This window comes from Geotrypetes seraphini, chromosome 6 (assembly GCF_902459505.1).
Source record: "Geotrypetes seraphini chromosome 6, aGeoSer1.1, whole genome shotgun sequence".
NCBI lineage: Eukaryota > Metazoa > Chordata > Amphibia > Gymnophiona > Dermophiidae > Geotrypetes > Geotrypetes seraphini.
Window position 1 is genome coordinate 33,338,051 of NC_047089.1, and position 27,921 is coordinate 33,365,971.

Consider the following 27,921-nt stretch of genomic DNA (forward strand, 5'->3'; position numbering starts at 1 on the left):
GTAAACATGCTGCTTCGCGGCCTCTACTGCCTTGATTTGCTCTTCCGTTTCTCTGATGACGTCATCAGGGACACAGAAGAGCAAATTGGGGCAGTAGAGGCCGCGAAGCAGCGTGTTTACAGTGCTGCGGCCGCTGCTGGAGCCAAGAGGTTTGTTGACCGCGGGAAGGGAAGGGGGTGGCGGCGGCGGCAAGGGACTAGGGGAGCTGGCCAGACCGGGTGGGCCACGAAGAGACAGGGAGGAACTGGGAAGAAGGAAGAGGAAGAGGGAGGGAGGGAAAGGGGCCTGCTTTGGGGGAGGGGTGTGCTTGGAGGCACACAGCTTTGCTTGGGGGGGGGGAGACAGAAGGGGGGCCACGGAGAGACAGGGAGGAACTGGAGCTGGAGAGGGAAAGGGGCCTGCTTTGGGGAAGGGCTGTGCTTGGAGGCAGACAGCTTTGCTTGGGGGGGGGGGAGACAGAAGGGGGGCCACGGAGACACAGTCAGGGAGGAACTGGAGAGGCAGAGGGAAAGGGGTCTGCTTTGGGGGAGGGGTGTGCTGTGAGGCAGACAGCTTTGCTTGGGAGGGGAGACAGAAGGGGGGCCACGGAGACACTGTCAGGGAGGAATTGGAGGGGTAGAGAGAAAGGGGGCTGCTTCGGGGGGAGGGGTGTGCTGGGAGGCAGATCATTTTGCTTAGGGGGGGAAGACAGAAGGGGGGCTACAGAAACAGTTAAGGAGGAACTGGAGGGGGAGAGGGAAAGGGGGCTGCTTTCTAGCACCCGTTAATGTAACGGGCTTAAAGACTAGTATGGACACGACAGCCTTAGTAAAAGAGGGGGTTTATAAGTTAATTTCCTGAACAGAAAACAAAAAAAGGGTTCCACCAAAGAGATTCCACAAGGAAAACAGCAGCGCAAACACAAAAGAAACTGTGGAATTGATGATCCTGTCAGAAGTAATTGCTGCTTTTTAAGGGGACGGGCGAGGATGGAGGTAATTCCTTGTGGGGATGAGTGGTGACGGAGAGGATCCTGGCGGGGATGGGTGGGATTTCTGTCCCCGCGCAATTCTCTAGTTCGGACTCTCTTCTACAGCTCATCGTTCTCTGGTCCCGCCCCTCCTATTCTGACGCTTCCCATTCTCTGACCCGCCCCTTCATTCCTTTGGTGCAGCTTCTCTTCCAGAGCTCCAGCTTTTCGTCTTCTCGCCCCACCCCCTCCTACTCTGACGATCCTCTGGCCCGCCCCTCTATCGTTTCGGCTCCCGATTCTTTCGTCTTCTGGCCCAGACCCTCCTACCCTGACAGTCGCCCGTCCTCCCCTACTGCGACCGCTTCTCGTCCTCAGGCCCCACCCACCCACCCCTATCTACTTGACAGCCTCCCTCCCATCCCCAAGCTCAGTCCCGCCCCCTCCCGTTGCCCTTAGTTTCCGTTGCCAAGGAAGCTGCGTCTCTGGTTGTCAAGATGGCGGGACGAGTGAGCGCTGCGCAGCATGGTGTCGTCGATTCGCGCACCTGCTCCAGTCACCTGTGAGAGGGGGGAGGGGGGAAAAAATAAGCACACAACACAGCGTACAAGGGGCTTGCGGCGCAATGGGCGGATACGCCCAATTGAGCGTGTCCTGAGGTGTCCGCCAGAGCTCTCGTGCCTCCTCTTGGGCATCCCTTGGTCCCGATGAGGGATTTTAGCCGGGGAAGACTGTGTCCCAAGACAGCGGCCGCCACGAGCAAGCCTGTGAAAGACTGCACCGGGTAGGCTGCGCATCAACTCACCTCACCTCACCTCACAGCAACATGCAAAATCGGCGATCCAGTTCCTACTCGTATCCTTTCAGCAGAAGTGCTGTTTGGGGGTAAATGCTGAACTAGTTCTTGCTTTTTAATGGTACACGCTTACTGATGTTTTAATTTCACCTAATAAGCTTTGAGAAAACCCAGTTCCTAAGATCAGCTGTCATGCCTCTCAAATAATTGTCATCACTAGGGTGACACTTTCATTGTAATTTGCTTGTCAGTTGACTCGTGAGGGGAGGGGAGGGTTTGTTTGATTTCCTGTTTATATTCCTAAAGTTTTGTGATGAAACTGGTGTCGGGGTAAAAGGTTGAACATTAGTATTATTCACCCTCCTGTGTATTTCAGTTGGTAGTTTCTAAAGTGTAGCTACTGTAGAGAGAAGACCCGTTTTCTTTGGATTTTATTGCTATATTCTTTCACTGGCATATTTTGTTTATAGTGCATTGTTGTGAATTGCTACTATAGCACTTCTATTCGAGGGAGCTAGTATAGAAGTATAATGTTAGAATAACATTTCATATAATTTCAGAAAATGTTATTTATTTATTTACAGTAGATTACTTTTGCTCTGTACTAGAGAATGACTCGGGGGAAAAATCTGTCCCAGTAGGAACTCAATTTCCCTGCCCCGTCCCCACGAGTTTTGTCGCTGTCCCTGTCCCCATTCCTGTAAGCTCTGCCTTACCTGCACAAGCCTCGAACACTTATGATTTCAAAGTGTTTGAGGCTTGTGCAGATGAGGATGGAGCTTCCAGAAATGGGACAGGGACAGGAAAAGAACTCGCGGGTGATGGGGAAAATGTGTCCCCATGTCATTCTGGACATCAGGGTAGTGAACGGAACCACTGTGCATAATTTTGGTATTGATACCAGTGTGATTCCCAATCTTTTCAAGCCCAAGGCACACCTATATTTTCCAAAATTGTGCACAGTGGTTTTGTCCACTGCCCTGATCTGAAAAAATGAAGAATAGGTGAGTCAAGATTAGTATTCCATAAGCAGGAGAATGTCATTTCCCCATTTATTTGATACGCATACCTCAACAAATCCATAATGTTCTCTTCAATTTACAGTAAACATAAACATATTAAAAAAGACAACATTAACACAACATAAAGAAAAGAACATAAGACTAGCCATACTGAGTCACACTGATGGTCCATTTAGCCCAGTATCCTGGGCCACCAAGAGACCAAGCTGGGCCTAGGGCAAACAATCTTAAGGATGCCCAATGCTCCCTGCACTCCTCATAGTTTGAATGTAAATGAACTACCTGGTTGTGAAGCAGTGACTTACTGCTCAGTCTTCTATTCCTGTGCCAGGTCCCTTCCTACTTACCTGGGTGTAAAGGGAGGCTTCTGGTGGCAGGCAGAAGGCTGGCTCAGTTTCTTTCTCCTGTGCTGGGTTATCGCATTAATTCTGTTTTGCTGGCCAAGAGTCCTTCCTGCTGCATCTCACCTATGCAGAAATAGGGAGTTAAGTCACAGGAGGCAGGATACAGCAGGAAGAAGGAACCCTGTCTGGCAGAGCAAAATTAATGCGACAGCCAGCCTTCTGCCTGCCATCAGAATCCTCCCTTTTCTCTCAATCACTGCTGCGGCAAGTAGGGGACTGGGAAGTCAGGGAAAGGCAGCATCACTGGAAAAAAAAGCTTTTCTATTGCTGGTGCCAGCGCTGGGACCCCTTGAAGAATTTATACCTGCTCTTTTGCTCTTGTAAGTGCTCATGCCTAAAATACAGACACATAATTAACCTGTTAGCTAGTACAGTCAAACCTCGGTTTGCAAGTAACGCGGTTTGCGAGTGCTTTGCAAGACGAGCAAAACACTCAAGCAAACTTTTAACTCGCAATATGAGTGTTGACTCGATAAACGAGCGCGTCACTCCCCAAACCGAGCTGCCACCACCCCACTCAGGGAACCAGAATCTCTCCCCCTGCGGCCCACCCCCAAACCCTTACCTCCAGTGGACACCGGCAAACAACAAGCACCAACCCATGCCGGCACCACCACCTTGCCCATGCCGCACCCAGCTCCACTGGAAACAGGAAGTGGAATCAAAATGGGGTGGAGCTTGGCCAAGGAAATGCTGCGATGCCTGCAGGAGCCAATTCGTCTGACTGCGACTGTTAAGGCAGTCTCAAAGGCAAACCACGGTGGAGAGAAAGAAAAAGGAAGGGATGGGGAAAGCAAAGAGAGAAAGATGATGGATGGGGGAATAAGAAAAAAGAAAGATGGTCTGTGGGGATGGAAAGAGAGGGGAGTACAAATGCTGGATTTAGTTGGAGAGGGGAGGGGAGAAGAGGAAGAAATGCCGAAACATTGGGAAAAGTGTTGGACCACAAGAAGACAGAAAGAAGAAGGGATATTGGGGGGAGGGGGAGGAAAGATGTATTAAGTCACTGAAGTTGAGTGCAACATAGGCCTGTTTTGGGGATGTGGAACGAATCATCCCAGTTTCCATTTCTTCCTATGGGGAAACTCATTTTGATATACAAGTGCTTTGGATTGCGAGCATGTTTCTGGAATGAATTATGCTCGCAAACCAAGGTAGCACTGTATATTGTAGCATATTCTATGAAGGAAAATAGGCAAGAGACTTGGTAGTACTGGTCGACAAGTCAATGAAGCCGTCTGAGCAATGTGTGGCGGCAGCGAAAAGGGCGAACAGAATGCTAAGAATGATTAAGAAGGGGATCACAAACAGATCATGCCGCTGTACCGGGCCATGGTATGCCCCCACCTGGAATACTGCGTCCAGCACTGGTCACCGTACATGAGGAAGGACATGGTACTACTCGAGAGGGTCCAGAGAAGAACGACTAAAATGGTTAAGGGACTGCAGTAGTTGCCATACAGCCTAACTGCCATAGAGAAACTGGGCCACTTCTCCCTTGAAAAGAGGAGACTGAGAGGGGACATGATCGAAACATTCAAGATAATGAAGGGAATAGACTTAGCAGATAAAGACAGGTTGTTCACCCTCTCCAAGGTAGAGAGAACGAGAGGGCACTCTCTAAAGTTAAAAGGGGATAGATTCCGTACAAACATAAGTAAGTTCTTGTTCACCCAGAGAGTGATGGAAAACTGGAACGCTCTTCCGGAGGCTGTTATAGGGGAAAATACCCTCCAGGGATTCAAGACAAAGTTAGACAAGTTCCTGCTGAACCAGAGCGTATGCAAGTAAGGCTAGACTCAGGGCACTGGTCTTTGATCTAAGGGCCGTAGCGTGAGCGGACTGTTGGGTACGATGGACCACTGGTCTGACCCAGCAGTGGCAATTTTTATGTTCTTATGTACCTAAAAATAGGCATCCCTTTATAAAGCTACTCCCTAGGTATCATCAACAAAAAAAGGACGATTACTTGCTAAAACACCAAAGCAAGCACCTAAGACAGATAAATGTCACTTTATTAAAAAATACATTAAAAACAAAACAAAAAATCCAGTGTGGCCATGTTTTGGCATCAGCCTGCATCAGGGGTGTGTGATAAAAAGAAAGTATAATTCTAAAAAGAACAGAGTAGTGTTTTCACCTTGTTAGTTCCCTCATAAAGAGAACAAATAGAAATAAAATAAAGTAAAACAAATAAAAAGAAAATAACCCCCCCATTTTTTTACAAAAACACGGAAGAGGTTTTTAGCACCAGCCGATGCGCAGAATGCTTTATGCTGTTCCAACGGTCATAGAGTTCTTATGAGCGTTGGAGCAGTGCAGAGCATTCGGCATGCTAGCCAGTGCTTCTGCGCGTTTGTAAAAGGGGGAGAAAGCGATAATATTTTTGATTGGACTAATATAATACATATTTTGACGAGCTCTCTTATTCAGGTTAGATATGAGGAAAAGATGACTGTATCAAAATGAATATAGTGAAAAATGAAAAGCATTCAAATGACAGTCTCGAGAGAAAGGTACAGTTGAGAGAACGAGTGACAGGGAGAAACAGAGGGAGATGTAAGGGTAAACAGAAGGTGACAAAACAGTATCAGTTTATAGTTTGTAATGTGATAAGAAACTCAGATTCTTGCTAAGTCTGGAGAGAGTCCAAATATTTCATTATTCTAACTTTAAAATAGTCCAGGAACATAAGAACTTTGAAGTTACCTCTTAGTAATCTGACCATGAGGCCATATATGCAGTGTCCAGGTTCTGAGAAATGTTCATCCATAGAGGTCTCAAAAATTCATAGGCATCAGTCCAATGTTAGACAAAAATATCTCATATAAGTGCCAGTGGGATATCAGACCACTCTCTGAGCAGTGTAGCTCACTAGGGCTTACTTCCTCATTCTTCCCGAGGGCACACTTTTTATCTTCATATTATGCTATTTTTTTTTATATCAAAACTTATCATAACTTCATTAGATACTTCCATAAATTAATTTCATAGGTAAATTTCATAAATTTCACATTTCATTTAATAACTTAGCTTTTCAGCCGTCGATGTAAATCCCCTTAACCAACGCGTTTCGCTTTCTTTGTCAAGATAATGGGGAAACTATACAACTTTCTACATCACTCCTAAAGCCGTCGGCTCTCCTAAGGTGTCGCCTTTAATTGCTTTGTGGTTTCTAAACTAAACTAAACTAAACTAAATCTTGGGTTTATATACCGCATCATCTCCACAGGTGGAGCTCGACACGGTTTACATGGTTAGGGAAGTAACGGAACTCCAGTGGATTTATAGAAGTAAGTAAGAGAGAGGTTAGGTGTGATAATACTAGGGAGGGGACGGGTTACGTTTTGGAGAAGAGCCAAGTCTTCAGAAGCTTACGGAATGGTAGAAGGGGGCTCAAGTTGCGGAGAGGGGAAGGGAGACTATTCCAGAGCTGAGCGATTCTGAAGTGGAGGGAGGACCCGAGTTTACCGACGAGGGAGATACCTTTTGAGGAGGGGAAGGATAATTTTAATATTTGCGTTTCTGATATACTCGTAGTGTGTGTGGGAGTTGATTCTCCTCTTTAGCATCTGTTCCATTTCTCCAACACATCACCACATTTTCTACATTAAAATATATACAGTATTTGAGGGAGGGTATAAATGGGATTCCTTGTGATATGTGCAGGCAGAATATGCAGTTTGCTATATAGCAAGGACTACTACCCTTCTCTTTTTGAGCTTCTGTTGGACATTTGCTTTTCATTCATTTTTGCTTCATATTTGGTGGTTGTTGGACGGCCAGCACTGGTGGACCTGGAAATATCTTTTAGTAATTCATCCTCCAAGAGTAGCTGTAGATTTTTTTTTTATGATTTTTCTAGTCCTAGATTATGGGCTTCTTTTACAACAGTATGCTAGCGTTTTTTACGCACGCACCAGATTAGCGCACGCTAGCCGAAAATCTACCGCCTTCTCAAAAGGAGGCGGTAGCGGCTAGCACGCATGGCAGTTTAACATGCGCTATTCCGCGCGTTAAGGCCCTAACCTACCTTTGTAAAAGGAGCCTTATGTCTCCCCATGGTTTTCTTCTCTTTGTACCTGTTCTGTCTGAAGGACTCAATCAAGAGACTGTGAGATGTTTGTTTCTGTCTTGGATCAGAAACAAACCTTGGCTGTGTATAATAGACTTTTTTATATGTGAAGGATGAAAGCTGGAAATGTGGAGAAGCTGCATCTGTTAGTTGTTCCCTTTTGGATGTAGACATTATTGATAGAAACTGTGGTGTCTAGAAAGTTAACTTGTTTGGAGTACCGATAGTCGATTTTTGAATCTGTTGGATGGAATGCATTGAAGGAATAATAAAATTATTTGAGTCTCTTTTCCTTCAGTCGAAATCATAAAAATGTGTAATATTTAAAGGATTTACTCCCCCCCCCCTTTTTTTAACAAAACTGTAGCGCTGTTTTTAGTACCGTCCACGGCGGTAACAGCTCCGACAATCAGGAATTCTATGAGTGTCAGAGCTCTTACCACTACAGTCAGCGCTAAAAACCGCACTATGGTTATATAAAAGGGGGGGGGGGGTAAGTTTGGTATATTCAAAAATGTCTCCGTCTGCCATGAAGAGTTGGTTTACTGTGGTGCTTTCTTGGTGGCCAGTAGAATTATTATTGAAGTGGAAGTTGTGAGTTAGGATGAATTTTGATTAATTTAGTAATAGTTTCAAGTATATATATAGGTGGTCCAGGTTAATGCTTTTAGGAATTTGTCACGTGCAGCTATGCCATTTACATAGGAAATGTTGCTGTGTAGTGATTCTACATCCATTGTGACTAGGAGAGTGTCAGGCGGTAGCTGCTTGCTTTGGTGGTGTCTTGTATAAAGCTGTTTGTCATATGTACTAGGGGTTTAAGAATTCCCACTAGAGGTCCAGATATATCTTCTGTGCAAATGTGCCAGTACCAGATATGATTATTCTGCCAGGGTTTCCAGATTTAGGGGATCTTGGATGGCATACAGAGCAAGCTCACAAAAGTATGGTTTGGTATTACTTTCTTAGATGTAACTTTACTTGTATGAAAATGACTTGGGGGGGGTTATAATTTCATTAATTTAAGTTGATTGTAATAGAATATCAAGTGATGTTTTTAAGTTCAAATGTAATTTCTTGATACACTTGTTGTAAGGTGAAAAAATGAATAAAGATTTTTAAATAGAAAATGTCTTGATAAAACTTAAAAATTTGTTTTGTATACGGTAATCCTATTTGGCTTCATGTCAGTTTTCTATGAGATGTATTTTTGAGAGCTATCTGTGCCCTTTTTGTATGTATTTTTGTGGGCCTTATGATCACTACAGCATCTCCTTTATCTGCAGGTTTGATGACAGGGCCCAGCTAGGTTAAGGAGGCCTGAGGGAAGTAGCGAGGTCCAATTCAACCATATATCTGTGAAATACAACAGATAGGCCAAGTTCGTCTTGTGACCTTGCAGACTTGGCCGTGTACGTTATTTGATAAAGATTATACTGGTAACTCTGGAGATCCAGACCAGAGTCGAGTGTAATGTGCTGCCTTGCTGAGATTAGGGTTGCCAGATTTTTCGATTGTAAATTAAGTCCACTTTGTTCAATAAATTTATTACTTAGTGAGTTTTATTATTGAAATTCTATTTTACAAATATTTGTATTTTTTTACTGTATTATTGTATTTTGCTGATTGTCCAGCTCGTTTTAGAATAAACCGCCTAGAACTTTTGGTTATAGCGGTATAAAAAAATAAAATTATTATTATTATTATAATGAGTCCAGACTTTCTGATCATCTTTTTTGTATAGCCACTGGAGATGATGCAAGCCAGTCTCCAAGGCCTCAATTGCCAGATGGATTCGCATGGAAATTTCTTCTTTCTACATTGCCTGCGGGAAACAGTCTCTATCGCAGCGCATCTGATAAGAGGTGTAGCGGCTTCCTGGGCAGAGTCCTGGGCTGTCTTGCCTGATGAGATCTGTAGAGCAGCTACTTGGGCTACTCTTCACACTTATATGAAATTCCACAGAGTGGATGTGGTTGCTCAAGAGGATGCCATTTTCGGGTCAACTGTCACTCCCTAGACATCTGACACTGCTTTGGTACATCAGCTAAAGTACGGACTCCTGTGTTTATGTAACAGAATAAAAGATTAGGTTCTTACCTCGATAATCTTGTTCTGTTAATATACATAGGAGACCGTACTGCCCATTCTGCACGGACTTTTGATTTGCTTGATTTCTGCCTCGGACATTGCCAGTGTCAATCTCAGGCCCTCTTTTACAATATCTAAGATTCAGCTGAAATATCACTACAGGAACATGGGACTTCCTTTTCCCTTTGGTGGGGGGGGGGAGGTTTGAGTCTCTAGCCCCTATTAGTTGCACTTAGCAGGTTGAGTCCTAGCTACTCATGGGTGTTATTTGTTGTTCAATGTTGCATCGTTAACTGTATATTGATCTTTGTTCTATTATATACATTTTAGAACAGAACAGAATATGTTCATTGTTGGGAATGCTCCCCCATGCACATCCTTCTCTTTTTTTCTGTTTCAGTGGAGTTTGATTGCTTTGATACCAACTAAAGAGGGAGCTGTTCCCCACTGTAGAAGGGGAGGAGTTCAGATCTTAAAGTGGTTAGTGGGAATCAACAGCTAAAGTGCTGACTCCTGTGTATATAAACAGAAACAAGACTATTAAGGTAAGAACCTAAGCTTTCGATAGCTGGTATGATAGGGCCACAGAACAGAAAACAATTTAACATTCTTTAACTCATAAAAGAGCTTGCTTTCCTTTGTCCTTAACATATATTGTACCAGAAATGTAAATACTCTGTTTGAAATAGAGCTAGCTGAAGAGCGTCAGCTTTTGCTAGAGAGTCAAAAAGCATGTCGGATTCGGGCACACAAACTTTCCGCAGAGACAAATCGAAGAAGAAAGTAAGTCATTTTCTATCTGAGTATTTTGTTTTGTAGCCTTCACATGGGTTTCCAGGTTACCAATATCATATTATTTATCTTGATCTTTTGGAGTAAGTGGGAAGACCTCCAACTGGGAGAAACCTGTAGGTTTGTTAATGTTGTTGGTAACATTAGATAAAGACTATATATACAAGTACTCAGATATCAGAACAAAATTTAAGTGATTCATCAACAGAGCTCACAAAGAAATAAAAGTATTTTATATTCATTCATATGAAGAAATAAGAAAGATGGTGTCCAATTATCGTATATACTCGAATATAGGATGAGATTTGGGGGGGCCAAAAAATGGTCCAAAAATGGGGGGTCTCGTCCTATATTCGGGTCATCCCCCAGTGACCACATGAAACCCTCCCAGACTTCTTGCAGGCCTGCCTTAGGCCGGGACAGGAGGGATCCTGCCCGTCTCCTGCCCCGGCCGACACTAACAATTACCACCCTCCCTCCTTCCCTCCCTTGCCTACCTTTTCCCTGGTGGTCTAGCGTATATCCCGTGCTGAAATCCTCCTGCAGATTGTGAAGGTAGTAGCCAGTGGTGCACCTGGGCCGGCATGCAGGAGCGAGCTTTTTGTGCTCCCGGCTGGCCCTGCACTGCTCCTTGATAGGCTGCCGCAAGAGCCGCGAGAACTGCGAATTCCGCAAAAACAGGCGGCAGCCTATCAAGGAGCAGTGCAGGGCTGGCTGGGAGCACAAAAAGCTCACTTCTCGATGCCAGCCCAAGTGCGCCGCTGGCTACTACCTTTACAATCTGCAGGAGGATTTCAGCGCAGGATACACGCTGGACCACCAGGGAAAAGATATGAGAGGGATGGAAGGAGGGAGGGTGGTAATTGTTAGTGTCGGCCGGGGCAGGAGATGGGAGGGATTCCTCCTGTCCTGGCCTACCACTAGGTAGTTTTAGTTAAGGGGAAGGATTAATGTGCTGGCTGGGTTGGAGGGCAGAGGGGAGTATGGCTCTTTTTAGTGGGAAGAGGGGACAGGGAAGGAAGGTGGGACAGGGTATAGAGCCTGGCAGGGAGGGGGGCCAGTGTTCAGAACCTGGCAGAGAAGGGGGCTTGGTCACAGCCTGGTAGAGAATGGGACTGAGTGCAGGGCAGGGAAGGAAGGGGGCTAGGTGCAGAGAACTTGGCGGGGGGGGGGCTGAGTGCAGAACCTGGTAGGGGAGGGAATGAGGGAGGGGACACTGGGTGCAGATCCTGGCAGGGCATGGCACTTAAATATTAAGCCCCCGTCTTATATTCGAATCAACCATTTTTTTTTCCCTCCTTTTGGGAGGAAAATGGGAGTCTCGACTTATATTTGGATTGGCTTATATTCGAGTATATACGGTATATGTTCGGCTGACAGATAAGGTTGTACAGTATATTTGTGCAAGGAAGTGCACTGCAGTACTTTGCAGAAGAGTAAAATCGTTGTGTCAAGCCCTTATTGCTATCTGTCCTATATATTCTGTGTTGTAAAATCTGTGTTACTTCAAAATAGAGCAATTGAAGAGAAACGCAAAGAAGAAGAAGAAAAAGAACATAGATTCAGGGAAGAAGTACTTCAGCAAAGGCGACAAAGATTGCAAGAAGCCACAGAAAAGTTCCAGCGTGCTCATCTTCCCCCTTCTCAGCGTAGAAGAAGTTAGTAAATCCTGATAAAGCAATCTCAGATTTTCAAATACAGTAGTTGAAACATATGCCTGAATAATCCTATATGTATGAGAAAGCAATGTATATTTTTCTGAGAATAAGAAGTATAGCAGACAGAGGTTATCCAAAGGAGCCCAAGAAGGAAAAAGGCACTTCCAGCTAGAAAAGTTCTGGAAACTTTTGTGAGGTCCTTCTGTACATGCTCTGTGCCATCACACAGGAGATCCTTTGTCTTTATTATTCCACAGAGTCAGTAAGATGTATCCACTTTCCTCTTTCCACATTTTGTGATTTGATTGTAACTTCCAAGCATTGGTCACATGTAGATCTATACTTTGTCTTTCTCTTTAACATCCCTAATTAGGGTTTAAAGTGTTTGTGTCTGCCCTCTGCCTTCATCTGGGAACTAGGTGACCTGTCCAGGCTTATTTTTCAAAACAGTCATTTGATTTTGTAGAAGATGTATTTTTAGGTAGTATATCCCCTCTCCCCCCAAAAAAAGCCCCCAGCAGCTTTAAGAAGTAGTGTGACACCATACATGGTGCAAATACTCATAACTGATGCTTGCAGTGCCTTAGACTTGATTCTGAACTCACTCAATGTCATTTTTGCCTACAGATGATAAAGAGAAATCTAGACTTTTAAAGAGCATCATAAGAAACTCTTTAGCTCTTTTAAGTCTGATCCATAGACGTTGAGACATCAGAGGCATTGGGCTCAAGGGGCCTGATTCTGGAAACAGTGCCTGTCGCAGTAGGCACCGGCAAAACGGGTGTCTACCACATGTCAATCACCAGTAGGTGCGACGTCCAGAATCATGTCTATTTTTTTATACAGATGCCTTAAAGGTAGGCAGCTTGGTGTTCTCTCCTTGTATCTCCCACTTTGAAGAAAGCATTCTCACGATGGATGACTTGATATATCTCCCCTGTAAAATAACAACCACAATCAGCTTTCCTAAAGTCCAAAGAAACATAATGGCAGATAAAGGCCAAATGGCCTAACCAGTCTTCCCATCCACAGCATCCGCTATCTCCTCCTCTCTCTAAGAGATCCCTAGTGCCTGTCCCATGCTTTCTTGAATTCAGACAGTCTTTATCTCCACTTCCTCTACTGGGAGACTATTCTACGCATCTACCACCCTTTCTGTAAAAAAGTATGCCCTCTCATTCTGGAGCTTACTTTCAAATGAAAGAGACTTGCCTCATGCACATTAATGACATGTAGATATTTAAACATCTCTATCTTAACTCCCCTCTCCTGCCTTTCCTCCAAAGTTTTCATATTGAGATCATATTGAGATCCCTCCATAGCCCCAGGTACGTTAGATAGATTGTGAGCCCACCGGGACAGAGAGGGAAAATGCTTGAGTACCTGATTGTAAAAACCGCTTAGACAACCTTGATAGGCGGTATATAAAATCCTAATAAACTTGAACTTGAAACTTTAAGTCTGTCCCCATATGCCTTATGACAAAAACCACCGACCATTTTATTAGACTTCCTCTGGACTCACTTCATCCTGTTTATAATCTTTTTTGAAGGTGCAGTCTACAGAACTGTACAGAATATTCTAAATGTGGTCTCGCCAGAGTCTTATACAGAGGCATCAATATTTCCTTTTTCCTACTGGCCATACCTCTTCCTATGCACCTAGCATCCTTCTAGTTTTTGTCATCATCTTTTCAACCTGTTTGGCCACCTTAAGATCATCACATACTATCACACCGAAGTCCCATTTCTCTTTCATGCACAAAAGTTCTTCACCCCCTAAATAATAATAATAATAACTTTATTCTTATATACCGCCAATAATCTTGCGACTTCTAGGCGGTTTACAATGAGGTGAAACTGTACAGACAGCGAATTACAGAGTATAACAGTGAACATCTGATATTAACAACATTAATAATAACAACAGTTTATATACTGCCGGAACGGGAAGTTCCGTGCTATTTACAATGAGTTAGAAAAGTTTCATAAATTGATTGGAACATTCATAGTTTAGAGATTAGAGGTTAACAGTTTGCAAGATCAGATGTGGGTGGAATTACGAAGGGGGCTATTGACCTTATTCGTTACCTATGTAATTCAAGAACAGGTATGTTTTTAGGTGTTTCCTAAATTCGCTATAGTTGTTTGAGTGTGTGATTAGTTTTCCTAGGTCTTTGCCCCATAAGGCTGCTTGGTACGATAGAAGTTGTTGATGATGTCTCTTATATCTGCATCCTCTAGCCGGTGGGGAAACGAATTTCAGGTGTGTGCTTCTCTCATGTCTGTTAGTTGGGAATGAGAAGAGGTCTATTATATATTTAGGGGCTAGACCTGATAATACCTTAAAACAGAGACATCCTAGCTTGAACTTCGTGCGAGCCTCCATTGGCAGCCAGTGCAGGAGTCGGTAGGAAGGGGTTATGTGATCGGACTTCTTCAATCCGAAGATCAACCTGACTGCTGCATTTTGTATAAGTTGTAGTCTCTGCATTTGCTTCCTAGAGATTGCCAGATGGGTAATGTTGCAATAATCAAGGTGGCTTAGTATTAGGGATTGTACCAGAATTCTGAATGCTGAGGTGTCGAAGTATGCTCTAATGGACCTAAGTTTCCAGAGAGTAAAAAATCCTTTTCTGACTAGGGAGTCTACATGGTCTTTCATAGTTAGACCTTGGTCCAGTATTACCCCCAGAACCTTCATTGTTGGTTGAATAGGGTAGTTGAGTTTGTTAATGCGTAGTGATTTAGTCGTGATATGTGGGTGTGGCGAGGCTATAAAGAACTTAGTTTTATCTGAATTGAGCTTGAGTTTGAATTCTGTGGTCCATTGTTCCATCAGGTTTAGCGCTTCTGTTGCTGTGGGGGTGATTTCGGAGGGTGACGTAATAAACGGGATAATGATTGTAAAGTCATCCGCGTAACTGAATACTTTTATACCTCGCTGGGCTTGCTGCATGCCTAGTGATGATATATAGACGTTGAAGAGTAGAGGGGATAATGGGGACCCCTGTGGAACGCCTGATGGGTTTCTCCATGTTTTAGAGAGGTTGCCGTTGAAGCGTACCTGATAGGTGCGGGCCGTAAGGAATCCTCGGAACCAGTCAAGTACCTCACCTCCAATGCCGATTGCGTCTAAACATTGTAGTAATTTTTTGTGGTCCACCAAGTCGAAGGCCGAGCTCATGTCAAATTGCATGATTAAGGCGTTATGGCCCTTGGTGAATAGGTTGCGTAAGTGTTCTAGGATCGCTGCTATCACCGTCTCAGTGCTAAACAGAGGTCTGAAGCCGGACTGGGTTTCGTGTAGTAGAGAAAACTGATCAAGGTAGTCCATCAATTGGGTATGTACTAAACCTTCCATTATTTTTACAAAGAATGGAATGGACGCTACCGGTCTGTAGTTGGTTACTGATGTTAGGGAATGTTTGCGATTTTTTGGAATTGGGGTGATTATAATGTGACCGTTATTCGTTAGGAATTTTCCGCTTTTGAACTTATTGGTCATACAGCTCCATAGTGTTAGTTTAAAGTCTAAAGGAGCTGCTTTCATAATGTTGGGGGGACAGGGATCTAGAATGCATTGTGATTTAGTATATTTGTTATAGAGTTTTATGAAGTTATTCCATTCTAGATCTTGAAATGAGTTCCAAAACATATCCACTGGTATTTCATTTTCATGTGTGTTGGCTATTTGATGTGCATGTGTGTTGTTTGTTGGGCACATGTTCCTTAGGTTCACAATTTTTGAGTCAAAGTGTTGTGCTAGATCGTCTGCTGATGAGAGTTTTGTGTCGTGCATGGATTGATTGTGGCGTGTGGTATCAAATAAATTTGTGACCAGGTTAAACAGTTCTTTAGTGTTGATTCCTTTTGAACTCGTGTTGGATGTGTGTATTTTGGACGAGTAGAATGTTTTTCGTTTTTCTTTTATCAGTTGTTTGTAGTCCTTTATGTTGGATCTCCAGTTGTTCCGGTCTGGTATTTCTCCCGTTTTATTCCAGATTCTTTCTAGTCGTCTTACTGATTGTTTCATTTTTAATAGTTCTGAGTCGAACCATTTATTATATTTATTTGAGCGTTTTGTTCTGTTTCGTTTAGGGGCTATTTTGTCTAAGATGGATGTGCTTGTTTTTGTCCACTGTTCCCAGAACTCATCCCCTTCATTTATCTCCTCGCGCGATTCGTAGTGTGCCCAGTATTCCTCTGGGTTGATGTGGCCCCTTGTGAGATGTTCTTTTATTTTTATCTTTGGGTGAGTTTTTTCTTTTGGTTGATTCCAGATTAAGTTAAAGTAGTAGGTGAAGTGATCGGACCAGATGTCGTGGTACCAGAAGCCATCGGATATAGAAATAGTGGGATTTAGGATTTCTTTTGAGGACATAGATACCAAGTCTAACTGATGGCCTTTCTCATGAGTTTGTGTGGATGAAGGGAGATTGTAGTTGAGTGAGGATAGGAAGTTTTTAAAATCTTTTGTGTCGGGATTGTCCTTGTTCTCTAAGTGTAGGTTTATGTCTCCTGCTATAATATTATAAGATGGGGTAATTGAGTTATGTAAGATGAATTCGTAGAAGTCCTCTCTGGCCTTTGACCAGCTTTTTGGCGGGACGTAAAATAGAATGCAGGAGAGGTACTCTTCTAGATCCTTGTTACTAATTTTGCATGCTAGTGTTTCTAATTGGTTGGTTATCTTGGAGTCTGTTAATTTAAGTTCAAGTTCTTCCTTAAGGATGACAGCCAGTCCTCCCCCTCTTCTGTCTTCACGATTTAACATGTGAATTTTGTAGTTATCTGGTATTAGGTCGTTAAGTATTGGATCCTCTTCTGACAGTAGCCATGTTTCTGTTAGAAAGAGGCAGGCTAGCTTCTTGCTGATGATCCAATCTTTGATTAAGAAAGCTTTGTTCCTTACTGATCTGGTGTTGAGGTAGGCGCAGGGAATAGAGGTAGTAGTGATGGTTGAGGTGTGTGTAGTGATTTTGATGGGTTTTATTTCCCTTGTCCTTTTTTTGAGGGTGCGGTGAGGTCTACTGTTGCTTGTGATTATTTTAATATGATTTATTCTTTCTTCCTGTTGGTTAGTTAGCAGCCTAATGGGTGTGTCAGGGTAGTGAATGGAGTAAGGTTTTGGATAGAGTGAGATAACGTCCCTAACGTTATTGCTTAATAGATAGATCAATAGGATCAATAAAAGCTTCATGTCTGCTGGTTGTTGTAGGTCCTTCCTGTGTTAAATGTTATGTTATGTTAAATGTTATGTTAGGCTCCCACGCTCCTCTCTCGATGCAGGGAGTATTGGAAGGAAGGCAGGCTCTCCGGTGGCAAAGTTTGTTCAAAAGTCGGCTCCTCTGAGCATTCCCTCAGGTTTTTGCAGCCCAAATGCATAACCTTGCATTCCTTAGCATTAAATCTTAGCTGCCAAATTTCAGACCATTTTTCAAGCTTTGCTGGGTCCTTCCTCATGTTATTTACACCATCAACGGTGTCTGCTCTAGTGCAGATTTTGGTATCATTTACAAAGAGGCAAATATTACCTGACAGCCCTTCAGCAATATCACTTACGAAAATGTTAAAAAGAACAGGCCCAAGAGCCAATCTTTGAGGCACACCACTGGTAACATCCCTTTCCTTAGTGAACTCCATGGATCACAACCCTCTGTTGCCTTCAACTCAACCAGATCCTGACCTAGTCTGACACTCCGTTTATTTATTAGATGGCTCTGTGAAACATTGTCAAAGGCTTTTCTAAAATCTAAATCTTCTGGTCACCCAGTCAAAGAAACTGATCAGATTTGTCTGACAAGACCTGCCTGTAGTGAATCCATGTTGCTTTGAGTCCTGTAATCCACTGGATTCCAGAAACGTCACTATTCACTGTTTTAAAAGTGTTTCCATTAATTTACTTACCACAGAAGTCAGACTTACTGGCCTGTAGTTCTCTGCTTCTTCTTACTTCCACTTTTGTGGAGAGGGACTTCATCTGCCCTTCTCCAGTCCAACGGTACCACTCCCGACTCTAGAGAAGCATTAAAAAGGTCTGCTAGTGGAGCCGCCAGAACTTCAGTTGTTAAAAAAAGCAAATACAGTGGAACCTTGGTTTACGAGCATAATTCGTTCCAGAAGCATGCTCGTAAACCAAAATACTCATATATTAAAGCGAGTTTCCCCATAGGAAATAATGGAAACTCGCTTTGATACGTTCCCCCCCCCTCGAGGCCAGTGGCGCTGCTCCCTCCCATCCCCCGCACGAACCGGCACCCCTAGCCTGACCAACTTGAACTCACCCCCTGTCTGGCACCGGCACGAGAACCGGCATCGCTCCCCCCCCGCTCGCAAAGGCGCCCCCCCCCGCTCGAATCGGCACCCCCCTCGACCAACTTTAACTCACCCCCCGTCTGGCACCGGCACGCAGCCCACAGAATGTGCCAATGCCGCTTGAAGATCTTCTTCCTGCCTCTGCCGGCTTTGAGCATGCATCTGCGCATGCTCAAGCCCTTCTATTTCTCCCTCGCGTGGGGGGGGGCCTTTGCGAGCAGGGGGGGGGGTAGCGATGCCGGTTCTCTTGGTGGGTGCTCGCAAATCGAGTCAACACTCGGTTTGCGAGACAAGTTTTGCGAGAATGTTTTGCTCGTCTTGCAAAACACTCGCAAACCGGGTTACTCGCAAACCGAGATTTGACTTTATAATGTTAGGGATTGTTTGAAAAGATTGGAGTATCAAAAAAGAGTATAATTTTGCTTCTGTATAAGTCAATAGAGTAATTACACTTCAAGTATTGTGTGCAGTTCTTGTCTTCCCATTTGAAAAAGGATACGGAAGAACTAAAGGTTCGGAGAAGGGCAACAAAAGTAATAAAGGGGATGGAACACCTCCCTTATACTGAAGATATTAGGGCTGTTCATCTTAGAAAAGAGGTGACTAATGGGGAATATGATGTTTATGAAATCACAAATGGGATAGAATGAGTTTTGAACAACTCTGAAGCAAGAGGAAGCTTCATGAAACTAACAAACATCAGTCTGAAAACAAATTGCAGAAAGATTTTTCATGCAGTACCCAGTTATGGGGCCTTTTGCCAAAGGATATGACCAAGGCAACTGATGTAACAGTGTTCAAAATAATTTGGTCAAGTTCCTGGAAGAAAAGTCCCTAAAAGCTATTAGCATGTAAATTTTTGGAGTCAGTTGAGTACTTATGACCCAGACTGGCCACTGACAGAAACATGGCACTGGGTGATATGGACCTTGGTATTACTGAGTTTGGCTTTTTGTTCTCTCATATGTTCTTAATTTACACATTTTGGTTACCTTGAAAATCAGAGGAGTTTGTAGCTCTACAAGGTCCAGAAATGAGGACTATTAACAAAAAATAAGGGTATTTTCTAGTGCAATAGGTATATCATGCTCGCAAGCTTTGCAGAAGGAATCCACTCCAGGTTTTCAATTCCTCCTCCTTCTCCAGAGGGATGTGCTGCCCCCTTCAGTTTTTCCATCTGCACATGAGCTGGAAGGTGTCTTTCTGATTTGCTCTGTATATTTTTATATTATTTTCAGTGTTTTTTGCGGTGTTTTCAAATGTCAGTATACCAGAGCTTCTGCCTGCATGGAGATGAAGCAAACTACTTAATTTCAGGGGCTTGAGTGCAGGCTGTTAGGCACCTTCAGTGGGCTCAGCAGGGATCTTCAAGATGCCAGCTGCAATTTTGCCTCCTCCCCCCCCTTTCACATGCATGGTTCAGTAGGGATTATCAGTCTGACTTCAGTCTGATTGATAATCCCCATTGGCAGCCCGAAGATCTGGGCGTTGGAGGACTGGCTAATTGAGGCATTGTTCTCCCAGATCAAGCTATTTTTAGAGCTGAGGCACCTTCAGAGTACATGTCACAGTGAGTAAGGCTCTTACAGCCTACAGACAAAATTGGGAGGTGGGGGGTTCTGAAAAAGTTGCTTTTAAAGTTTCTGCCACTTCCTCTAGGATCCCCCACCTCTAAAATCCTGTTTTCAGAGTTTAAGTTTAGTTAAGGCATTTTTGAGCCATTTTTTGTGCCAAAATATTGTTGCAGTGGCCATCGTGGATTTCCTGAAATTTTTTTTCAAAGTTCTCCAAACCCTTCAAAACTCCTCGTTTTGCCTAAACTGGCAGGAATGGAGTTCTCAGGCTCTTTTACCCTTAATTCTTGGAAATATGTGCAGAATGGATGCCAAAAAAGCACCCTTGTGCCACATGCCGTGCAGCGCACGAAGGGGGGCAGGAGCTTTGGACTTAGCCTCCCCTCAGGTGTCTAGGGCTGAGGAAACTGTCTGCTGGGAGAAAATCTTTTCCAGAGCCCTAGATCAGCGGCTTAACTAAGCATAGGAGCATGGAAGCCGCGGACCCCAAGAGACATAAGGTAGAGCTACCTAAAGAGGTCGCAACACTGCCTAGTACAGCCTTTTCTCCTAAATTTGTGAATTTGATATAAAGAGCTTAGCCAAGATCCTCAAGTGAGGTCTGGCAGTGAGTCAGGGACCGCACCCTGGGGGGGGGGGTTTTCCTAGGGCACATCTGTCCCAATTACAGAGGCTGGCCAGGATCCTGTGAACCTTTTTAGCAGGTTCTCTGAAAATGAGGGGTCAGAGTGTATGGCCATGCTCTCATGGAGCGTGTATTCCCTGCTGGGAGATACAGGATCACAAATGGGGGCAAGCACGTTAGAGACGGTGGTAGCCCTTGTCCAAGAAGAAAACCCCCACAGTACGCTGGCTGTTCAAGCCTGCAGGGCTGTTAGAGTTCATTTCTGACTCTTTGTGAGAATTGCAGTTAGACCCCCCAGCAGTCTTCATCCACATAGTATTCTATCCTGAGCGGAGTAAGAGTTCAGTCTATGGCATTTCCTTGGCATTCTGATATGAGTGTTTTATTCACGAAGCACTGGGATGCTTCTGAGGGCTCTTTAATGGTAGCCAAAACAATTCTGTGTATGACTCAGGAGTGTCGGTAGATGTTCACTCAGCCTAATTTCTTGGTGGTCTTGGTGGATTTCTTGGTGGTCCAGGTGTCCAAGTGCATGTCCCTGCCAAGTGAGGGGGGGCATAATATTAAATAATATTCAGGATCGCAGAGTGGATATGGTCCCGAAATGCAGTTTGAAGCTTTGGCCATAGGGATTAAAGCAGCTGCAGCAGTTTCTTTTGTGTCACATGCTTGTCCTACCAAGATGCATGAGTTACCCTGGCAGAGGACAAGCATTTACCCCAGCTTATGCTAGCAGGGGTGGATTATGTGTCCAATGCTCTCTACGACATCATCAAGGTCATGAGCAAAGTCTCAGCTTATTCAATCTCAGCCCACAGAATACTCTGGATCAGGCAATGGGCAGGAGATTCCACCTCTAAGGCTACTCTCAGCAGACTTCTCTTCAAAGAACAGATGTTCAGAAAGGGACTGGACAATATTATGGCCAGCATGGTAGATCATCAGTTGAGATTTTTACATGACAGCAAACTGGTAGCCTCTAGAGGTTCTGGGTGGTCTAATTTTTGTGTTTCCAGTCATTTTTGTCAATACCCAGGATCTCTGAGATGTGGTGCTTCCTATCAGGGTTCAAGATAATAGATTTACAGGACTGAGGTGAAACCAAGCTTCCAGTTTTCATCCTGTTCCAGCATCCAGTGCAACGTAATGATACCAGGACTGCAGTCTTTTCCTTGAGGATAGGAGGAAGGCTTTCAGAGTAAGTGGGAGGCCTGGGTGCAGATCTCATCAGACTGTTGGGTTCTAGAGATCATTCAGGGAGGTTATAAGCTTGTCCACCTATCCCTTAACAGACAGATTTTGTGGACTTCCTGGCGGAGTGACTAGAGAAGGCAAGCAAAGTCTTAGCAACAATGCAGAGACTGGTAGAAATTCAGGCCTTAGAGCTTGTGTCACCCGAAGAATCAAGCTTGAACACATACTCCATATACTTTATAATGCCCAAGAAAGGCTCAGAAGATTGGAGACCCATACTGGATCTCACTCACATTAACGCAGCTCTGAAAATGCCATGCTTTTGCATTAAAATAGTGCAGTCAGTCATCATCACAGCAGTAGCACTGGGGGAATTTCTGGCTTTCCTAGACTTGATAGAAGCCTACCTGCATATTCCCATATTTCCAGAGCAAAGGAAGTTTCTGAGATTCCATGTCTTGGAGAAACATTTCTAGTTCTCAGGGCTCCCCTTTGTTCTAGCAACAGCATCTCGCACGTTCACCAAGGTGATGATGGTGGTTGCTGCACATCTCTTGCAGGGCAGGATTACAAGTGTATCCATACTTGGACAACTGACTGATCAGAGCCTTGTCATTCTTGTAAGGAGAACAAGAAGTGGATCAAGCAGTCCAGATCTTGCAGAACCTGGGTTGGATAGTGAATTTTTGCAAGAGCCAACTAGTTCGGTCCCAATCCCTGGAGTTCTATTCAACAGAGCAGAAAGTCGTGTTTATCTTCCAGAGTCATGAAGACAGATTTGCTCTCATTATAGAGATGATGCCCTGGCTAGCCCATCAGCTTGGCACTACCTTCAAGTGCTAGGCTCCATGGCAGCTCCTATAGAAGTGATTCCTTGGATGAAGGCTCACATGCGCCCCCTTCAGAGTACGCTGTGTCTTAGTGGTCTCTGCATTTGGACTCTTTTCAGATGACACTCCCGTGAACTCTGGAATCCCACAAAAGTATGCCTTTGTGGTTCTGTCCACATTCAATATTAAGAGGCATGCCCCTCCATATAAGTGTGTGGGTTATTCTGACAATGTATGCTAGCCTGTTCGAATGGGGAGGTCATTGCAATGGGCACCCAGTCTAGGGGTGGTGGTTGGCCTCCCAGAGAAAGTGGTCCATCAACAGGTTGGAGCTTCAGGCCATTCAATTAGCGTTACAGAAGCTGGAGAAGAATCTTGAGGGACATGCGGTCTGAGTCTTCTTGGACAATGCTACAGTGGTGACATATGTCAATCGCCAAGGAGGCATCAAAAGTGCCCAGCTGGGTCTGGAAACCTGTTTGTTCTGATGGGCAGAGCGCCATCTTCAAGCGATTTCCACAGCGCAAGTAGCAGGAGTGGACAATCTCCAGGTTGCTTACCTCCGCAGGCAGACGTTAAACCCAGGAGAATAGACGTTATCTGCAAAAGCATTTCAAGCCATTGTTTGTTACTGGTGCTGCCCAACTTTTGTCCTGATGGCTATGGCGAGCATCAAGAAAGCAGACCAGTTCATCAGTCAAAGATCTGAAAGTGCAGAGTTGGATGCTCTAGTTCAGTTGTGGCCAAAGAACAAGCTCTTGTACATGTTTCTGCCATGGCCCATGATAGGGTGAATACTCCACAGAATAGCAAGCCACCCAGGAAGAATGGTGCTCATGGCACCAGATTGTCCATGACATGCGGACTTGGTACATTTGCAGAGGGATAAAGGTCTCAGACTACAGGTACATCTCGATCTTCTTTCTCAGGGCCCAGTGGTCATAGAAGATCTGGATCACTATTGTTTTACAGCATGAATTTTGAGCACGCAGCATTAGAGCACAAAAGATACTCAAAGGTAAGGTATGAGAGACATTTCAGCAGTGGTGCATGAATGAAAGGTGGAGTCGTTAGTGCTCCAACCTCAATGGTGCTGGCTTTCCTCCAAGAAGGTCTTGACAAAGGCCTCGCAGTGGTGTCGCTCAAGGTCCATGCTTCAGAGCCTGAGAATGCAAAGCTCTTTCGGCTTCTCATCCCAACATAACCAGATTCCTGCAAGGGGAATTAAGGCTCAGACTACTGGTAAAACATCTGTTTCCATCATGGAACCTTAATGTGGTCATGCACAGTCAGGCTCCTTATGATCCTCTTCAGGAGGCGTCCTTGATGGATCTTATCAAGACCGTTTTCCTCCTGACCATTATATCAGTGAGATGGGTCTCGGAGCTACAGGCACTGTCATGCAGGGAGCCCTTCCTCAAGATCACAGAGGTGGTGTTTCCTTAAGCACAGTCCTGTCCTTTTTGCTTAAGACTTTGTCAGTTTTCCATGTCAATCAAGAAGTAAGATTACCAGCATTCTGGTTCAGACGGTCAAAGAAAAAAGAACAGACTCTGAGAAAGCTGGATGTGAGGAGAGTCCTCCTACTTTATCTAGAGGTTACTAATGAGTTCTATCTGACCATCTGTTTGTGCTCACCAGTCAAGCTAGACGCAGCACACCAGCATCCAAGGCTACCATATCAAGATGGATATACATGGCATCGGGCAAACAAAATAAAAACGATACAGGAGCCGGAGGATCAGGAACAAGCAGTAATAAAAGATCAAAGCCTGAACCAGGGACACCTTCAAAGGTTCCGCTGCCTTCAGAAGGAGAAACAGACATGATGGTGGAAATAAGACAGATCAAAGATATAATTTTAGAAATCAAAAAACAACTTCAAAAGGCAATTGACGATGTAGCCATGCTTACAAAAAGAGTGGACCTAATAGATAACAAAATAACTCACTTAGAAGAAAAATCGGAAGAGGTACATACTGAAGTCATGCAAAATAAAAAAGCTTGGAAAGAAATGGAAATAATGAAGAGAGACTTGGAAGATTGTTTGAATAGGGAAAAAAGAAATAATTTAAGAATTATAGGGATGCCTGAAGGAGTGGAAAAAAATGATCCCATCACTTTCCTGGAACAATTTCTTCCAAAAATCCTGCCTCTTAAATCCAAAGTGCCTCTCGAAATTGAAAGAGCACACAGAATACCAGGACAAAAAACAACATTACAAAAAGATCCAAGAACTTTAATATTTAAACTATTAAGATACCAACATGTTGCTGAAATATGTCAACTGGCTAAAGAAAATAAAAATTTACGATGTCAAGATGCACGTATACACATTGTACCGGATTTTGCCAGAGAAACTGCCTTAAAAAGAAAACAACTACTGGATTTAAGACCTCAATTAAGAGCACTAGGAGCAAGATATGGACTTCTATATCCAGCGATTATGAAAGTAACTTTGGGAAATAAAACACAAAACTTCACAGATTACAAGAAATTAGCAGAATATATAGAACAATGTGAACAACCAATGACTTCTTAAATAAAATGCTGAGTAAGTTTATCAAGATTGATATTTTTTTTTTTTCCAAATGAATGTGTTTATATTTCATATTATTTTAAATCGTTACTGAAAATAAACTTTGAAAAAAAACAGTTTGAATTAACTGATTCGAATATATAGAATCTTCCAACTTACTTTTAAAAAAGAGAAAGATCGATGACACGAGCACGGAACTTGGTTCGGTGAGAGCATGGATGAGTGGCTGACATGGGGGAGGGGCGGAATGTTGACTTCATGCTGTGTGTTGCTGCACGACTCAGGGAGTTGGAGGATTGAGTCGGATTTCAAATAGACTGAGAGGATTGCGAGGTGAATGTCTCCCTGCCATATAGTCCCTCAGAGACACAGAAATACCCGAGATATGATGGTTGCTATGACACTGCTGAACAAAAACATGAAGAAGCATGCATTTACAGGAAATCTCTATTCAACCAATGAACTACACCGGAAATGGAAAAAAAAAAAAAAAAGGTTGTTTTCACGTCATCACGTCTACGGAGGAAGAAGAGGAAACTTGAAGGAAAAAAAAAAAAAAGGCATTCATACCAACGGAACTATACGGAATGAAAATATATTTAATATTAGATATAAAATATAGAATGAAATAAACTGTATTTACAAAGAAAATAATAATAACTTCATAGTAAGAATATGTTTTATGATTCAGATATAAGCTGAATCCATTCTCTATAAGATACAGTTCTTTACCGGATATAGAGAAAAAGGTTTATGGATAGGAATCATTAAAGTTTTCAATTGACCTATTAAAATAGGAATAAGAATGAGTAAGAGAATGGGTTATGATAGATTTTAATTTTATTTTTATTTTTTTCACAATTTTTACCTTTTAATTTTAGATGAATGTATCTCATAGAATAGAAATTATAATGAATGAGATGAATGATTGAAGTTATAAAAGATAAAATGTTTGCTTAAAGTATTCTAATAATCTTATCCTTTTTATAAATTCAAAATATCTTATATATATTTAATTTAGCTGAACATAACAAAATTTGGATAAATAAATAAAAGTATTCATATAAATAAGAAAACAAAGATATATAAATTGTTGAATTTTAATAGTAGTATTTATATTATTACTATGGAGCTTGTGATATTAAAGTATTTTATAGCTTGTAAGGAGTGATGTTAAACCTGATCTAATTTTGCGTTTCCAAGTATTCGTATATGTATGGGGTGGGGAGGGAGGAAATAGGGGGTATTAAATTTCAAGGGTCTGTGTACAATAGGTAATTCTTTATTTTATCTTATATGTGGGGAAAAAAAGATTAAAAAAATATTGAAGATTGGGATGTTACATTACAAATTATATTAATGCATAATGGGTCTTAAGATAATATCTTTAAACGTTAATGGTCTCAATCACCCGATTAAAAGAAAAAAAGCATTATTATTTTTAAAAAGACAGAACGCTGATATATGCTGCATACAAGAGACCCATCTTTCAAATAACGGATCTATAAAGCTAAAAGGTGATTGGGTCAAACAATGTTACTTTTCTTCAGCAATAGGAAAAAAAGCTGGTGTTGCTATATTAATAAATAAAAAATGTTCTGCTTCATTTAAATTTAAGGCAGCTGATCCTCTTGGAAGATGGATATATGTGGAAATGGACATGGGAAATACCACCATGACGCTCTTCAATATATATGCCCCTAATTCGAACCAGAATGAATTTTTTAAAACTCTGCAACAATTAATTCTTCCACTTGCTACTTCAAATCTAGTAGTAGCAGGGGATTTCAATACTGTTATGGATCCACTGATGGATAAAAATCCGAGAAGATTTATAAAATCATTAGGCCTTGATAATTTGGTACAATCTTGTGATATAAAAGATATTTGGCGTATTCTTCATTTTGATGGTCGGGAATTTTCGTTTTGCTCACAGGTTCATAATTCTTTTTCTAGAATAGATTACATTTTTGTTTCTAATCAATTAGTACATCAAGTCACACAGGCTGTCATAGATCCAATTATACTATCTGATCATGCCGGAGTGTGGATTGAAATTAAAATAATAGATCAGAATGGAAATAGACCTATATGGAGATTAAATAATACACTGCTCACAGATACTGATTTTTGTGAAAATCTTTTAGAAAAAATAAAAGATTATTTTCAAATTAATGATACAGAAGAAATTTCAATAGAGACTTTGTGGGATGCTTTTAAAGCATATATTAGAGGACAAATTATTTCTTATTCAGCATTGCAAATAAAAAAAGAAAAAAAACAATTTACAGAATTGGAAAAAGTGGTGAAGTCTCTAGAATCAAAATTAATTGAAAAATGGGATTATTTGACACAACAAGAACTTTTAAAAGCTAAAGGTAAATATAATGAAATTTCTTCAAAAATTATTAGAAAAGATTTATTTGTACAGCAAGCTTTGTATTATGGAAATTCGAATAAGGCAGGAAGAATGCTAGCAAATTATCTTAAAGCGAAAAAAGAAAAACAAAAATAATTGCTATTCAAAATGAGAATGGTGAAATTTTATCTCAAATTGATCCCATTATAAAACAATTTTTAAAATATTATAAAGATTTGTATTCTTCTGAGCCTTATTCGAAAAAGGAAAAGGATGGTTTAGATTTTTTAAAGTTAATAAAAGGACCAAAAATTCCTGAACATATAAAACGAAGTTTAGAAGAACCAATATCCTTAAAAGAATTAGATACAGCTTTGAAATCCCTTAGGATTGGATCCGCTCCAGGTGGAGATGGTTATACAGTGGAGTTTTATAAATCATTTCAAAACATTATAATGCCCTATTTATTAAAACTATATCAGACACAACTAAATAAAGGTTGTATTACAGGTACTATGGCTGAATCAATAACTATAGTTTTACCTAAGCCAAATAAAGATCCCACTTTGGTTTCAAATTATAGACCAATTTCTTTAATAAATGTGGATGGAAAAATTCTAACTAAGGCATTAGCATTAAGATTGGCTAAAGCTCTCCCTTTCATTATAGATATGCATCAGACAGGTTTCGTTGCTC

The 27,921-nt window shown here is 42.4% G+C and overlaps 1 protein-coding gene across 9 annotated transcripts in view; it reads left to right on the forward strand.

Moving 5' to 3' along the window:
• The first annotated feature begins 1,456 nt into the window (after positions 1-1,456).
• Positions 1,457-27,921, forward strand: part of CEP126 (centrosomal protein 126) — a 109,216-nt gene continuing 82,751 nt past the window's right edge. For 8 of the 9 annotated variants that reach the window (XR_004539977.1, XR_004539978.1, XM_033950414.1 and 5 more), the window contains exons 1-3: positions 1,457-1,804; positions 10,001-10,120; positions 11,645-11,787. Coding sequence is in view for 6 of the 9 variants with exons in the window: in XM_033950414.1 (XP_033806305.1) it covers positions 1,776-1,804; positions 10,001-10,120; positions 11,645-11,787 (292 nt within the window). In the remaining 3 variants the exon portion in view is untranslated. Of the gene's footprint in view, positions 1,805-10,000; positions 10,121-11,644; positions 11,788-27,921 lie in introns of those variants that run through there. The other variant, XM_033950419.1, reaches the window with a different exon arrangement.